Source organism: Pelodiscus sinensis, unplaced genomic scaffold (genome assembly GCF_049634645.1).
Source record: "Pelodiscus sinensis isolate JC-2024 unplaced genomic scaffold, ASM4963464v1 ctg35, whole genome shotgun sequence".
NCBI classification, from domain to species: domain Eukaryota; kingdom Metazoa; phylum Chordata; order Testudines; family Trionychidae; genus Pelodiscus; species Pelodiscus sinensis.
The window spans coordinates 1,157,251-1,174,215 of record NW_027465908.1 but is presented as its reverse complement, the minus strand read 5'-3'; the positions used below and the strand labels follow the sequence as shown (position 1 = coordinate 1,174,215).

Below are 16,965 nucleotides of genomic sequence, written 5' to 3'. Positions count from 1 at the left end.
AAGAGCTCCTGTGCAAGAGGGCTTACACCTGTTAAAAAAGAGAGTAGCTCTTGCGCAAGGAGCCCTCTCTTACCACGCTGTACTGTAAATTTCCTTGCGCAAGAGCGGGTGGGCAGTGTGGACGCTCTGTGGATTCTTGCGCAAGAATGGCCATACTTGCGCAAGAAGCCACGAGTGTAGACATAGCCCTAGTGTGCGGGTTACACAACCACATAAAGAGGGGAGAGAGAAAGTAGTTTGGACAAGATAAGTCCTGTACTGACAATTTGCCCAAAGTACAAATGAAACTGGACCTTTCGGATGGTTTGAACTAGGTTTCTTCTCTCCCTCATCCAACTTCTGTTGTGTTGCTCAGTGAATATATCTAAAGCCCAGCTGTCCAATGCAGGGGTGGAAAGAGCTATCCAGACAGCTCTTTGTTCCCTGTCCTTACCTCTCTCTTCCCCTCCCCTGCTCCCACGGCATGGGCCAAAATCCCCCTCTGGCTCTGTGGCAGACTTAAGGAGCCTGGAGTCCCAGCAGGAAGGGGAGACCCTGTTGTTTACAGCCTTGGTGTGGTTTGTGCTCTCACACGTGGGTTAATGTGCTGAGTTGGGGAAGGTAGCAATCATAGGGGAGTCAGTGACCTTTTGTTGGCAATTGAAGGGACAAATCTGAGGAATTGTCCCAGAGTGAGGTGTCATTAGAGGAGGTTTTGGAACAAATTGATAAACTAAACAGTAACAAGTCACCAGGACCAGATGGCATTCACCCAAGAGTTCTGAAGGAACTCAAATGTGAAATTGCGGAACTGTTAACTGTGGTTTGTAACCCATCCTTTAAATCAACCTCTGTATCTAATGACTGGAAGATAGCTAATGTGATGCCAATATTTTAAAAGGGCTCTAGAGCTGATCCTGGCAATTACAGACGGGTAAGTCTAACATCAGTACAGGGCAAATTAGTTGAAACTATAGTAAAGAATAAAATTGTCAGACGCATGGATGAACAAAATTGTTGAGGGAAATGTCAACATGGTTTCTGTAAAGGGAAATCATGCCTTACTAATCTACTAGAGCTCTTTGAGGGGGTCAACGAGCATGTGGACAAGGGGGATCCAGTAGATATAGTGTACTTAGATTTCCAGAAAGCCTTTGACAAGATCCCTAACCAAAGTCTCTTAAGTAAAGTAAATTGTCATGGGACAAGAGGGAAGGTCCTCTCATGGATTGAGAACTGGTTAAAAGACAGGAAACAAAGGGTAGGAATAAATGGTCAGTTTTCAGAATGGAGAGAGGTAACTAGTGGTGTCCCCCAAGGGTCCATACTGGAACCAATCCTATTCAACCTATTTGAAAATGATCTGGAGAAAGGGGGGTAAACAGTGAAGTGGCAAAATTTGCAGCTGATACTTAACTGCTCACAAGTTTCAGAGGGGCAGCTGTGTTAGCCTGTTACTGAAAAAACTTAAAAAACAGCATCTTAGAGACGAACAAAACATGTAGATGGTATCATGAGTTTTCGTGGGCACAACCGACTTCTTCAGATGCATGGACTAAAGGGGTTCAGGTTGCAAATAAATAGCAGAGAAGGAGAGAGGATGGGGAGGGAAATAGAAGGGGGAAAATGGAGAAAAAATGTTGTCGATTAGAGTGTCCATGCTAACTGCTCAAGGTAGTTAACACCAAAGCAGACTGTGAGGAGCTTCAAAAAGATCGCACCAAACTCAGTGATTGGGCAACAAAATGGCAAATGAAATTTGATGTTGATAAATGTAAAGTAATGCACATTGGAAAAAATAATCCCAGTATTGTATGTATCATACAATATGATGGGGACTAATTTGGCTACAACTACTCAAGAGGAAAATCTTGGGGTCATTGTGGATAGTTCTCTGAAAACATCCACTCAGTGTGCAGCGGCAGTCAGAAAAGCAAACCGAATGTTAGGAACCATTAAAAAGAGGATGGAAAATAAGACAAAGATTATTTTATTGCATCTATATAAAACCATGATACACCCACATTTTGAATATCATGTACAGATGTGGTCACCTCATCTCAAAAAAAAAATATTGGCATTGGAAAAGGTTCAGAAAAGGGCAACAAAAGTGATTAAGGCTTTGGAACAGGTCCCATATGAATAGGAAATAAAAAGATGGGGATTTTTCATTTAAAAAAGAGGAGACTTAGGAGGGGGGATATGACAGAGGTCTATATAATCATGACTGGTGTGGAAAAAGTGAATAAGGAAAAGTTATTTACTTGTTCCCATAACATAAGAACGAGGGGTCATCAAATGAAATGGATAGGTAGCAGGTTTAAAAAAAAACACAAAAAGAAGTTTTTCTTCACACAGCGCATAGTCAGCCTGTGGAACTCCTTGCTAGAGGAAGTTCTGAAGACCAGGACTTGAACAGGGTTCAAGAAAGAACTAGATAAATCCATGAAGGTTAGGTCTATCGATGACTATTAGGATGGGTAGGAATGGTGTCCCTAGCCTCTGTAGAAGCTGGAAATGGATGACAGGAGAGAGCTTGCTTGATGATTCCCTGTTTTGTTCACATGCTCTGGGGCACCTGGCATTGGCCACTGGCAGAAGACAAGCTACTGGGCTACATGGACCTTTGCTCTGACCCAGTCTGGCCATTCTCATATAAGAGGGACCTTTTCTCCTCTCACCCCAGCACTGTTCTGGGAGCTGAGGTGCGTTTAAGATCCAGATTTGAACTTGTAGGTTTCTTGTTTAGGGTCCCCTTAAGAAGGGACGTTGATTCTGGAACTCATCCCCTCCTCTCCCTCCATTCCCTTTTGTCCACCAAGGTCCTAGTTTTCTGACCCCGGGAGTGTAAACCACTGGCATATAGGACAGCTGAGAAATAATGACTGTGTGAAGCAGGCGAGTGGATGGATTTATCTTTCTTTAACCCTTCTGCATTTTGGACAAGGGCTGTTTGTATGAGGCCCAGCGCTGCCAGCAGCAGAGTATATTCCTATGTGAGCATCTAGCATTGGCTGCTGAGTCAGCCTGTGGCAAAGAACACAAATGGGTGCATGTCTAGAAGGACAATAAATAATATCATGCCCAAACATGGCGCTTTGCCTCCATGAGGCTCACATCACTTTACAATCATAAAAAGTTTGAGACTCACAAGTCCATCAACTGGTCAACCTCCCCCCCCCCCCCCATTCCAATCTTGGTTTATAGGGGAAACTGAGGCACGGCTATCCTGAACTCCCTGCCTCAAAGAGCCCATCATTTGCTATGTATCTGTACATCACCCACCTGGTAGATGACTCTCCCAATAAGCCTATACTGCTGTTGAAATCCTGGCCTGTGTCCATAGACAGAATTTGGAGAGGGGCTGGGAAGGTGTTGCCTGAGGCAGGCAGGATAGGTTCACGCTTGCACTTGATCGACAAAACTTTTGTTGTTCACGGGGGCTTAAAAACCAACCACCCCTGAATGACAAAGTTTGGCAGCAGCCAGTGAAGATGTGAGCACCGCTCTGTCAGCCAGACCATGCTCCTGCTAACAAAGTGACACTGGGTATTTTGTTGGCACAAGTGCCAACAGGCAGCGTTCACACAAGCTGGCTTTTTTCAACGAGGCAATGTCCACATGCAGCCTTGGCACTGAAAGCTGGGCAGTGTAGACGTACCTTGGGTGTGCTATGGAATGAAGACTGCAGAAGAGACAGGAGATGTATTGCTTCCAACCTGTGCCCTGAGGCAGGGAGTCCCAGTTCTGCTTATTAATAGAGTCATTATCAGATGATTGATATAAAAGGGTTGTTAGGATGTTTCCTAAAGTTCATTGATCTGTTCCAAGCAAAGCCGTCCCTACCAGCCCTGGTGCCTTACACCCCACCCCCGGCGTGGGGGGAGGGGCCATGCCGCAGGGAGGGCAGGTCCTGCAAGAATGGGCCAGAAGAGCAGAAGGCTGCTTTGAAGGTGAAACCACCACTTCTCTCCAGCCGCCCTCTACTTCTTCGCTGTCCTCTGGCCCACTCCCTTGCTGCTTTCCACTGCCTGGTGAGTGGGAGGGGGGAGGCTGGGTGGGAAGGCCGCTGGAGCTGGCACAGAGCATGTGGGGGAAGCAGCCACGGAATGAAAATCATGGTGAGATAACTGGCTCTGTGGACATGGGGTGGTCGGTGGACGTGACATCCCTTGACTTTAGCAAAGCTTTTGATTCCGTCCCCCACAGTATTCTTGCCAGCAAGTTAAGGGAGTATGGATTGGGGAAACGGACTGTAACGCTGGCTAGATTGCCAGGCCCAGCGGGTAGTGATCAACGGCTCCATGTCAGGTTGGCGGTCGGTTTCTAGCCGAGTGCCCCAAGAATCGGTTCTAGGGTTGGTTTTGTTCAACATCTTTATTAATGACCTGGCTGAGGGGATGGATTGCACCCTCAGCAAATATGCGGATGACACTAAGCTAGGGGGAGAGGTAGATACGTTACAGGGTTGGGATAGGGCCCAGTGTGACTTAAACAAATTGGAGGATTGGGCCAAAAGAAATCTGATGAGGTTCAGCAAGCACAAGTGCAGAGTCTTGCACTTGGATGGAAGAATCCCAAGCATTGTTACAGGCTGGGGACCAACTGCTTAAGCAGCAGTTCTGCAGAAAAGGACCTGGGGATTCCAGTGGATGAGAAGCTGGATATGAGACAACAGGGCGCCCTTGTAGCCAAGAAGGCTAATGGCATAGTAGGGTGCATTAGGAGGAGCATTGCCAGCAGATCTAGAGAAGTGATTATTCCCTTTTATTCAGCACTAGTGAGGCCACATCTGGAGTATTGTGTCCAGTTCTGGGCCCTCCATTACAGAAAGGATGTGGACACATTGGAGAAGGTCCATTAGAGGGCAACCAAAATGATTAGGGGGCTGGAGCGCATGATTTATGAGCAGAGGCTGGGGGAATTTGGGCTTATTTAGTCTGCAGAAGAGAAGAGTGAGGGGGGATTTGAGAGCAGCCTTCAACTTCCTGAAGGGAGGTTCCAAAGAGGATGGAGAGAGGCTGTTCTCAGGGTGGTAGATGTCAGAACAAGGAGCAATGGTCTCAAGTTGCAGTGGGGGAGGTCTTGGCTGGATATTAGGGAAACTATTTCCTTAGGAGGATGGTGAAGCACTGGGATGGGTTCCTAGGGAGGTGGTGGAATCTCCATCCCTAGAGGTTTCGGCTTGACAAAGCCCTGGTTGGGATGATTGAGTTGGGATTGGTCCTGCTTTGGGCAGAGGGCTGGACTTGATGACTCCTGAGGTCTCTGCCCACCCTAGGATTCTATGAGGAGGCTGAGCTTTGCCAGATCTCTGGAGCTGAACCAGTTGGGGTAGGGAGTGGAAAGGGCATCCGTAGGCATATGCAGCATAGGGCAGCACTAAATTTTTGGTGCCCCAAATGTAGTGGTGCCCTACACAGCTGTATGTACCGTGTCTGCCCAAGGACAGCCTGGTTCCAAGCTTGGTGAACTGCAAAAAGTAAATAGACCTCTGACAGAAAGCAACTCTACATTTTTCGACATTTGTTTCAGTTGCATTTAAGAGATGTTAACCAAGTTACAATTATCTTTTTTTTTAGAAGATAAGTGAATTTTTTAGACAAAAGAAATGCAGTAGATATAATCTTCCTGGGTGGCAGGAAGGCGTTTGATACAGTTTGACATAAGAAATTCTTAGTTAAATTGGAGAGGATGAGGATTAATATGAGAACTGAAAGGTGAATAAGGGACTGGTTCAAGGGGAGACTCCAGAAAATCATACTGAAAGGTGACCTGTTAGGCTAGAGGGAGATTATTAGTGAAGTTCTGCAGGGCTCAGTCATGGGGCCAACCTCATTTAACAACTTGATTATTGACCTTAGCGCAAAAAGTGTGTATGCGCTCGCAATAATTTGCAGATGACAGTGTTGGGAGGCGAGGGGCCTGTTACCAGTGTGAACAGGTGAGGTTCTGCAGCCCGCCGTGTGACCCACATTGGCATGAAACACGGGGAACTGAAGTAAGAGGTCAGACCACATGATCACAGAGTTCTCTTCTGACTTATTGAGAGGATCTGAGCACGATTACACATTACAATTTGAAACCTAGCCTGTGTCCCATACGTGATTTCCCACAAATATGCTTTCGTATTAAAGCTGTGTGGGTCTAATATTTAATTAACACAGTGCTCCAGTAGAATATTTCCACGTTACCTGTGAAACAAATACATAAAACTAGAGTTTTCGGTTGCCTAGGCAGTCCGTAGACTCAGTGAGTTGCACGCCCGCCTCCAGCCTGAAATGGCATCCCTGTGGGCAGGCACCAAATTTGTGTCCCCTCCCCAGCACGCAGCCACTGGAGCTGTCCCTCCAACTGGAGACGTCTGTGACTGGCTAGTTGACTGGCTCGCGGAGGTTGGGTAAAGGGGCTGGTTCGTTGCACCGTAGAGTTCTGGGCTGGGACTCAGAGCGACCCCTGTCCAGTTCCTCATCCTGGTGTGCCGGCCGGCCGTCTTGGCGAGTGTCAGGAGAAGGCTGATGAGGAGACCGTACGACTTTGTGGGGCCACAGGTGGGGTGTGCATGAAGGAGGAGGTGCAGGAAAAAGAGAGGCCAGAACATTGAGAAGAAATGAAAGCTGAGATTCTGGGAACTGGGGCTTTTAAGCAGCATACAGAGATCACAATGAAACCAGAACTGGCAACACTGAGACGGGATGAAACGTAGGGAAGTGAGAGCTAGGGTTGCCAGGTGTCCAGTTTTGAACTGGACGGTCCGGTATTTTAGCTTTCTGTCCGGGAAACAAATTGAGAAAATATCGGACATAGAAATGTCCGGTATTTTCTAATTAAGTTTTATTATCATCATGAGTATCAAATACGTAGTTGCGTACTGCCTGGCTAGTACACACCCTCACACTGAGTGAGCGTGTCGACTAGCCAGGCAGTTACGCCGTACAGAGGAGGGTGGGCGGGGCTGGGATGAAATCCCCGGGCCGGACTCGCCCGTGCGCTCCACTGGGACCATGCGTGGAATGGGCAGCACCCTGGGATCTGTGTGCATCCGGGGCAGCCCCGCTTCCTGCCAGCCGGTTCGCCCCCTGGCCAGCCCCACGCCCCTCGACCCTCTCCTGGCCAGTCCTGCTGGATGGTCCCCCCACCCATCTCTCCCTTGCCAGCTAGTTCCCCCCCAATATCTCCCAGCCAGTCCCACTCCCCCTGGCCAGCCCCGCTCCCCTCTCAGCCCCCCCCCCATCCCGCTCTGAAATCACGTGTGTCCAGTATTTTTTTTGAAACCCATTTGGTAACCCTAGTGAAATGAGAAGTGTTCAGAATGAAGGTTCCTTAGGGGCCTGTGTGGAGGGGCTCGCTGAACCCTCACAGGACCTGTTTCCCCATTGCTCCGCGGCCCGTGAACACAGCCCGGCAGAGAATGATCCCTTCTTCTCCGTGCGGTGGCGGGCTGAGACTGCGGCCTGTAAAAACCAGACCCCAGACGCTTGGAAAGCAGCAGAACTGTGGGGGTTAGTCAGCCTTGCACCACGCCCCATGTTTCCAGTGAACCCCCCTCTCCTGCCATGCCACTTCTTCCCCTACTGTGGGAACGTCTTGCGGGCACTGGGAATGCAGCAGAGTTTTAGCCACTCGCCTGTGGAGCCAGGAACCCGCGGGAGTTCTGAACGCCGTCGTGCTGCCTACGAACGCGCGTTGGCCGGCGGGGCAGTGATCGTACTATGCGCTCCCTCTAAATCAGAGACCGGGCCGTATAGGGATCAAGCAGGCCCCTGGGCAGCCTCAGAGGCCAGAGCAGGAAAGGAGCAAGGAGAAGGGGCCTAATGTGAATTCAGGGCCACCCTGGTCCAGCCTGCCGTACCCCGGGGGATTCACACACACAAGCAGAGCCCATCGCAGCAGCAGCATGGCAGACCCCTCCGAAGGCCTCTCGCCAGCAGCCCAAGAGGCCGGAGGAAGGCAGTAGATGGGACCCGCCGGAGAGGAGGTGAGTTGGGTCCCAGTATGGCTTAGGGGCTAGAGTATTTGCCTGTGAAGCACACGGTTGTGCGTTGGAGTCCTGCTCCCTTGTGAAGTGGCCAGAGGCAGGTGGCATAAGGGACCTGCCAGAAAGAGGGAGGTGGGGTAGGTCATTTACCTGGAGAGCACAGGTGGTGGGTTCAAGTCCTGCCCCCTCTGCTCAGCATCTGGCTGGGAAGTGAAAAGACAACATGTTTCCACTGAGCGGTTCCTACATGGGAAGAAAGGTTCTTTGGGGCGCTATTGACTCAGGCTTTTAATGGGCCATCTGTGTTCTCTTTCCAAGGGTGTTCTAGCATGGCCTGCAGGCATAGCACCCAGGCAGAGAGCGTGGGGCAATTCCCAGCCTCTCCCTTTCCACACACCAACACCAGCTGGTGCATGGGGCTGGAGCCAGCATGCGCCCACGCCAGGTTCACCACCCTCTGAGCAGCCATGACCCCCGCGTCCTCTGTGGGCATAGGCCGGGTAAAAGGGCTGGGGCGCAGGTGGAGAACAGGGTCTGAGGAGATACTGGCATAGACATGATCCTCACCCTGCCCACAAAGCATGTAGCCATGTCCCCTCCGTGCTTCTGAATGCTCTTGCTTTACTGCCTCCCTCCCCCTGCTGTGTCCCTCGGCTTTTCTCCATCACCCCCCACGGACTGTGGTTGGCTGCGTTTGCGTTTCCTCCCTCAGCCCCACTTCCTTGGCTCTGTAAGATTTACGCCGTCTCTGCCACCAACCTTGCTTGGCTCCCCCAGCATATTTCTCTCCCCCTGCGCAAGCTGGATTCCACTTTGCAGTAAATATTATCTGACCAAAACAAACAACTGCAAGTGCCGTTCCTTGGAGCCCGCTCTTTTTTTTTCTTCTCCCCTTCGCTTATTATTTTTAATTAGCTCACCGCTGTAATTGTTAACCAGCTCCAGCCGGGAATGGAGTTGGTGAGGAGACGGGGTAGGGGAGAATGTCACGACACATCCTTACTTTCCTAGCAGAAAGGTTTGGGGGAGCATCACCCCAAACGGGCTGCTTCTCTGAACTCTCTGAATCTCCCAAGGCCATGACCATACCAGAGATGCGGATGGGCTTTAGAAACGATTTCAAATCGCCTTTCTGATGGCATTTTGCTTCTGCTCCTGGGCACGAAGGGGGCCGTGTAACAGTGAGCAGCAATGTAATGAGAAAACAGTCTTCTGAACAGAGTCGTGTAAAGAACAGTGGCTGGGGAGAGAACCCAGCGAATCCAAACTTAGGTGTAAGCATAAGGATTTTGCTGAATTGTGGCTCATAGGTTCTTTAGTGCCACTGTTATCAAAGGTAGGGCTTAGATGGTTTATGGACCACCTGGGGAAAAAAAGAAAAGAGCAGTTTGGTGGTCTGGGCACTGGATGAGTATTTAGGGTGCCTGTATTTAGTTCTTGAATCAGTCATAGACTCCCTCCATGTCTTCAGTTGAATCACCTGGTTGCTCTGTGCCTCAGTTTCCCATTTCTAAAATGGAGAGAATAATCTTTCCTGTCTCCACCCTTCCTCTGTCATGTCTACTTAGATGGTCAGCGCTGGGGGGCAGGGACTCTGTCTTGCGAGGTGTATGTGTCCCCCAGGTTAGATTAGCAGTGACTCTGGGGGGTTGTTTTTACTCTGGCCTGCCTCTGCAGCATGAAGTGAAAGTCTACGCATGTCAAAGAGGGCACAATTGTACTGGGGCCCCCAAAATGTGAGCGAGTCTGTGTAAACAAAGTGAAGCGGGGCAAGGTGAACATGATGAACTGGGGTCCCAGATGTCTCTCACCAGGCCTGTGGGGGTCACTTTCTCAGTTCCCTGCCATTGCAGGGGCCTTGGAATTTGATGCACTTTGGTTCCTCTTGTTCTCTCCCATGGCCCGGAATAATCGAGTCTCCTGCCGACTGCCATGTTAGCTCTAATTTTGGTTGTCAGGTTTGGGGCGAGGGTGATGTTGGTCTGTGATCAGATTGGGTGCTCAGCTGATTCCTTCTGGCCTCACTTTGGGGACTTCCCTGCCACACTGCAGCCCAATCTCAGAAAAAAAAACCCAAACCTACATTCCACATCTGGTGTGAACGCAACTTTTAATGTAATGCTAATGTTGGCCAGTAGGGACCGCTTTAGAACAATGCAAGATGCTTCCTCTCATTTCCTTCCACCAAGGCTATGTCTGCAGGGCTAATCGAAGGCATGTTCCCCATTTGAGGAGTAGATTACATTTTCTGACAATAACCACGGTCGTTTTTACTCAGATTTGGACAGTAAAATACATTAAATACAGACGTACAGAAAGTAAAAGCTGAGGTTGCAGAGAGATCCTGATTTAGTGCAAATATAAAAAGATAAAACAACTAAGAAATTAGCTAGAGTACGTAAATTCTGCTCCATAGATCTGCAAGACGGTGAGTTTGACGGTCTTAATTTTCAGAAGGGTCAGCCAAGAAAAGAACGGAGGGGAACATTTGTTACTGAGGTGGAGCTGTTAAAGTGGAATATACCGGGCAGCAATAAATCCAGCCAAGTGGGAACAGCTTTGGAGAGACTTTCACTCTGGGAAGAACTTTCACACAGGGGGAGCAATGTACTTGGCTGGTATTTTTGCTGTTCCCTTTGTGGTTCTTAAAGGCTTTTTTTTTCTTTTTGTTCAACTCAAGGCTTTTTCCTCCTCCCACTCAGCTTCTGTCTTAGATTTGTCTTGCAGGGATGTCTTCCTCCAAGCCCACACTGGCAACACAATAATATTCTGCAGTTATGTTATTGCACCCTTCATCTAGAGATCTCAAAGCTCTCAGAGACCAGCAACTATTACAACATCCGGTACTTAATGGTCACCATGGCAACAGCAGAACTAGAACTTCGATACACCCCTCCTCACATTTCTAAAGACACAATTTCTAGGGCTTGGCTAAAAATGCATCTGTTAGTTGGCAACAGTACAGAGCCTCACACATGTCTGAGCTGGTTTTATCCAGCAAAAGCCAAGCTGCAAACACACCTTAGCCAGTTGATTACAGCATTATAAATTCTATTTTGAATATGGGGACAACTGAGGCAGAGAAAGGTTAAGTGACTTACCCAAGGTCACGCTTGGAGACAGTGGCGACATGGTCCAAGTACACTGGTGTTTGACACTGACCAGTACCTGGTGGTTAGAAAGGCAAACAATTCTGCCGTGCTCACCATGGCTCATTCCATAATTTGAAGATAGAGGAAAGAGAGACTTTCCACTCTAGACCACTAGTTCAAATCCAGCCCGTTTTGGTGATGACAAACTTGTTGGTATCTATCCGGTGATGGATGGGACACAAACATGGGGGTCTGTTCAGTTCCCAAGACTCAGATGTCCACAACACAACATCTTGTTGGTAGTCCTACCAGAGAGGTCAAGAGCTGAATGCACTGCAGCGTCTGAACTAAATCAGAATAGTTGACAGTAAAAGGGAATAGTTAGGCAAATAGGGATGAGGGAGGGAAAGGGCTGGAATTAATTCACAAATGTGTTGGGCAAAAAATAGTGGCTGAAAATGTGCGAGAAAAGAGAAGGTAGAGAGAAGAAAGGGACAAGGGACAGATGGAGAGGAGGAGGAAGGGGAGAAGAGAGAATGGTGCAGAAACTAGTTTAAAGATTTCATTTATACAGACATCATCTGCATATACCAAGAGCCCAATACAGATAGGCCTAGACATGTGCCAGGTACATAGTATGTGCATGTGTGACATCTATGTAGGCCAAGCTTTCTGTGCTACTGGAACACAAAGAACAGCAACGTGTAGGATGGATGGTTCATATGGGACCTTCCACTGCCACCGGTTTCCTAGCGCTGCAATGTGGCTTCGCAGAAGCCCATCCCTGTGCGTGCAGAACAGAGGCAGCGTCCTGGGAAGCTGTTAGCCAGCCGGGTGGTTAGACATGCTGCTTGTTAGCTTAGTCTCAGTGTGCTGCGGGCAGGGCCTTAGAGCCAAGGCTTGTTGGAATCTGGAGCACTAGCATGCTGAGTAACAGACAAGGCCGAGTTGGCAAGTGCCTTTCACTAGGATTGTAGGGATCCATATTAATAGACTCCGCCAGTGTTTTCTTAAATTCTCCCCAGGCTGCGAGGGAGGAAGGAAGAGTGTGGCTTGGAGCTGGAAGAGGGGCTGGCGCTCTGCACTGGGAAGGTGGAGGGAAAATCCAGTAGCAGCAGCAAGCGGATCCAACACCTCAGTCCTTCGTTCCCAGGGGTCCTGCTGGCTGCTCACCATGAGTTTCTGGCCCCTTTGCCTGACTCACTGCCCAGCCTCCAGTCTTCCCATCCCTCACTAATTACTTCCAGGCCTGTACTCCTGACCTTTGCAAGCGGCTGATTAGAGCAAGGAGGGAGAAATCTCCAAGGGAGATTGTGACCAACCTCTGCCACTAATATACAGCCTGAGATTGACAATCAAAAGGAAGGAAGGGGGAGGACGCATCCTCACAGGGCCAGTTTCTTTCTGAGCCTGTGGGATGCCGAGAGCAGATCAGAGCTTATCACCATCACGAGCGGCAACCGCGAGCAGCTGGTGCGCTAAGGAGATCACGTACTTCCCCGTTCTGTGATTTTCTCAGAGAGGGGTCTGAGGCAGGCCCACGGAACTGGGCACCCAAAAGGCTGGGGGTGTTTGAAATCCAGGTATGGAGTTTGCAGATGGCCCCATCCCCGTAGCAATAGTTACTAGTCTTAGAGGGCCCACCTAAACTCACAGCCCAGTGGCGCTAGGCACTGCATGTGCACATAGTAAGAGGCAGTCGCTGCAGCGAAGAACTTACAGCCTACCTAGACGAGATAGACAAAGAGCAGTATTATTCCCATTTGTCAGACAGGAAACTGAGGCCCACAGAGATGAATGGCCTGATTTTATAGGCTATTTAGATGCCTAACTCCCCTATTCATTTCTGTGTGAACTAGGTGCCTAGATGCCTTTCAAAATCTGGCCCCAGGTCATCCAGGAATGCTATGGCAGAGCTGGGAATTGAACTTCGGTTTCCTGAAACCCAAGCCGGTGTCTTCATAACAAGGCCTCCTTTTCTCTTGCTTTCCCTTAATAATGGTGGCCCCAGTGGTGTTTCTACTGGTGGTGCACATCTACGTGCCTTGGTGCACAGAACAAAATTTATTCTGAACATGGATAGAAACTAGAGGTAACAATGATTAAGACCAGTGTGTTCAATAATTATTAATGGTATCAAGCACACTAAAGGCATTAGAAAAGTGGTTCAAATGTGTGCCAGAAAAATGACAGTGACTGTCCCATCCAAATGTTGCCACCTCTGGTGAATAACATGGCAGCTGGAAGTACGAAGGGTGGTAGGAGGCATGTGAGGAGGTAAGTGGAGCAGGAGGGCACTGAAGATTGGTTAGCCAGAGTGGAGAAGTTTATCTTCTTGTCTGAACTGTGCAAATTTAGAAAATAGCGGTTTGGAGGCTTTTTATCTCCCTTCAATCACTGGCTTACCCCCCACCCCTAATATCACATGGATCCACTATTCTGCATTTAATCCGCTTGTGCTTCCTGCTCTTTGGAGCCCCAAACACCCCCCTGGAGAAAGTCTGGTTTAGGCGAGGAAGCTGCAGGAGTCTCCTTCACAGTTGTTCCACTCCATGGGCTCGTCTACACTGGCCCCTTTTCCGGAAGGGGCATGTAAATTTCACCTATCGTAGTAGGGAAATCCGCGGGGGATTTAAATATCCCCCGCGGCATTTAAATAAAAATGTCCGCCGCTTTTTTCCGGCTTTTAAAAAAGCCGGAAAAGAGCGTCTACACTGGCCCCGATCCTCCGGAAAAAGCGCCCTTTTCCGGAGGCTCTTATTCCTACTTATTCCCCCACCCTACTTTGAAGTAGGAATAAGAGCCTCCGGAAAAGGGTGCTTTTTCCGGAGGATCGGGGCCAGTGTAGACGCTCTTTTCCGGCTTTTTTAAAAGCCGGAAAAAAGCGGCGGACATTTTTATTTAAATGCCGCGGGGGATATTTAAATCCCCCGCGGATTTCCCTACTACGATAGGTAAAATTTACATGCCCCTTCAGGAAAAGGGGCCAGTGTAGACGTAGCTCATATGTATAACATTTCCTCTCTCTCCTCCCCCGTCCCTCACACACATGCCCAGCTGTGGAGCAGGGAGTTATCTATGTCTGGCTATCCATCTCCCCTCCCCCATTTGTGGCTATCCATCTGGTCCTGTGCATTTGTATCTCTGGAGACTGGCTCAGCCCTTTCAAAGGTAAATCTGCACCAAGGCAGGGTCTCAGTTCAGTCTTCCTCCTGTATGCATTACACCCTTTGCAGCATTATTTTAGAAACATGCACAATGTGTCAACTGCTTCTTATCCCAAGGGGTAAACACTAATTGACCCAACAGACTGGAAAGCCCCTGCAGCAGCGGCTAGACTGGTCAACCTATGCCTTGTGCTGGTTCATGTAACTGTATGCTGTATCCTTCCTCGCAGCAGCTCCATATGCATTTCCTCTGCATTGATGCATGGGGTGCTCTGAGAGGGGCCGCAGACCAGCCTCTCAATAATCTTCAGCTTGAATGTTCCAGGTGAAGCAAACTTTTTTCTTTTAAAGGGACACGGCATCTTTGGCTGGAAAGCCCAGCTTCTGCTTTTTCAGCCCTACCTTCTTGCTCAGACTCTGCTTTCTCAGCACCACCCTTTCACGGCTCCCACAGCCACCTGCTCAATTTCACCAGGCCCGATTGTCCTGTGTATCCAGTGTGAGTCCCTGCAGCACTAAGCCCTCGACTAGTGCTGTGTCTTTCGGGTGGTGACATTTTACTGCAAGGTGGAAATTGATCTGTCTGGGCAGATTAGCCTGAGAGAGGCCGGGGATCCTCCCTCTCTCTCACTCTCATGTACATGTACAAGGGTCTGTTCCAGTTCAAAGCTCAAATCTTAGTGCTCCTCTCTGTCCCCTCAGAGTGTAGGGACCTTTCAAGGACTCTCAAACCGCCCAAGTCTCTGTCTCAGTCAGAAAACTGTAACAACTGCGTTTAGAACTAGCCTCATGCTTGGCCTCTGGTTTAGCAGAGCAGCTAGGGCTCCCTTCGCTGGCCATACCTCCCCACCCACAGTATGTCCACATCTCCCAGGGCAGGCAGGATCCTCAGCTGCTCTGTCTGGTCACTGACATGGTGGGTTCCCTGGGAGGGAGAAATGGAACAGATGTTAACAGAGAGCTGGCCATTGGTGAGCCTGCCTAGCAGGGGTGGGAAGGGGTTAATCTTGCAGGCAGGCAATTAAAACCTCAGCAGGGCAGCAGCCTGGTGGCAGGGGCTCTGGACTGCTTCCTGAGCTGCCAGGAAATGCCCAGCTTGGCGCAGGCAATGTGGAGTGCGGGGGGCTCTGATCCTGGGAAGTGGGGATGGTAATGGTTGAGGGCACTGTGTCCTGGGCTGCGATGGGGCGAAAAGCCCAGAGCCTCTCCGTGTGCAACGGCCTTTGGGTCAGCTCCTGGCAGCACCAAGGGCAGGACTTGCACTTGGGTGACAGGTGGGGCAGGGCATGGGAGGGCGAGGGGCTGTGCCGTTTGAGACTGTGGGTAGGTGAGACAAGGGGGAGGGCTGTATGCCCAGGAGCAGAGGAAGTGGGGTGCGTGGGGCACAGGGTGGGCAGGTAGGGGGTGCTGGTGAGCAAGCTGCGACCCCCCCCCCCGCACGGAGAGGAAGGCAGCAAGCAGGGGGTCCCTGGGGTGACTGGCTGTTGTTGATCTGTTTGGTGGAAGCATCTTCCACAGCCCAGGGCCCCCCGCGTGCGCGGCGCTGTACAAAGGGCCCCCAGCCGCTTCCTTGCCAATCAGCGCACCCCCCCCGGAGCCGGCGCCGCGTGGGAAATTCACGCTCCGGCGCAGGGCTCAGGTGCCCCCCTGCGCCCCGCCCGGCGCCGCGTAACTGCAGGGCGGAGTGTGCGGCGGGGAGCCGGTGGCCCCGGCGCTGCCGCCTCGGCTGGAGCCCGGCGCGGGCAGGGTTAAGGCGGGCGCGCCCCGCAGCCGCTGGGGGCCGGTGCCGCGCCGCGCAGCGGGGCTGGGCCGGGCCCCGGCGCCGGGCAGGGATGCTGCAGCTGCCATGACAACCCCGGGCAGGGCGCGCTCCGAGGCGCTGCTCCCGGCCGGCCGGCAGAGCGCAGCCGGGCTGCGGAGAGTGGGGGCAGCCGCCGGCTCCTGCGCGCCTCCCCTGCGCGCCGCTCGCCTCGCCCCGGCCGCCGCCGCGTCCTGCCCGCGCTGAGCCGCGCCGCGCTGCTGCCCTGCGCCCGGCCGGGGCTCCTGCGCCAGAAGCGATTTGTTTGGGTGGCTTCTCTCTAACCACCCGCCCCCCCGCCGCCGCCTCCCTTTTCCTTTCTCCACCCCCGGACCGCTCCTGCCCCGGCGCCGGCAGCCTGCGCCTCGCCACAGCTACTCACGCGTCCTCCTGGGGCGAGAAACTTTTGCTGCCGCGCCCGCCCGCCTGCATCGGAAAGTAGCGTCTGGAGCAGCCAGAGATCTGTGACCTTCATCTCGCTCTGCACCTGCCCCCCTCCTCTTCCTCCGTCCCCCTCCCCCCGCTTCTCCTTCCTCCTCCCTCGCCCCAGGACCAGCGGGGACTCCCTCCGGATGCTCCGCAGGAGGCTGGATTTCCAGGGGCGCTGCTGATCTCCGAGGAGCTCCGGGGCTGCCCTGCGCCCCCACCCTGCTTGCTCCCCACCCCCCGGCTCCCGGGGGCCTGGGCGGGTGTGGTTTTGGCCTGTTGGAAAGTCCCGGCTGCCCAGGATGGGGGTCGGTGGGTGCTTAGTCCTGCCCTGGAGATGCCTGGTCGTCCTGGGTCTCAGGCTGCTCTTCCTTGTGCCCGCAGGAGTGCCCGTGCGCAGCGGAGATGCCACCTTCCCCAAAGCCATGGACAACGTGACCGTCAGGCAAGGGGAGAGCGCCACCCTCAGGTAGGAGCAGATGTTTTTCTCTGGGTATCTGGGGGGGGGGGTGTTCTGTGGGCACT

The 16,965-nt window shown here is 51.4% G+C and overlaps 1 protein-coding gene across 2 annotated transcripts in view; it reads left to right on the top strand.

Annotated features, from left to right (window-relative positions):
* The window catches only part of LOC142824448 (opioid-binding protein/cell adhesion molecule homolog), a 999,900-nt gene that overhangs the window by 568,986 nt on the left and 413,949 nt on the right, over nt 1–16,965 (top strand). The window contains exon 4 of one of the 2 annotated variants that reach the window (XM_075916420.1): nt 16,825–16,909. In XM_075916420.1, the coding sequence (XP_075772535.1) occupies nt 16,825–16,909 (85 nt within the window). Of the gene's footprint in view, nt 1–15,964; nt 16,910–16,965 lie in introns of those variants that run through there. The other variant, XM_075916419.1, reaches the window with a different exon arrangement.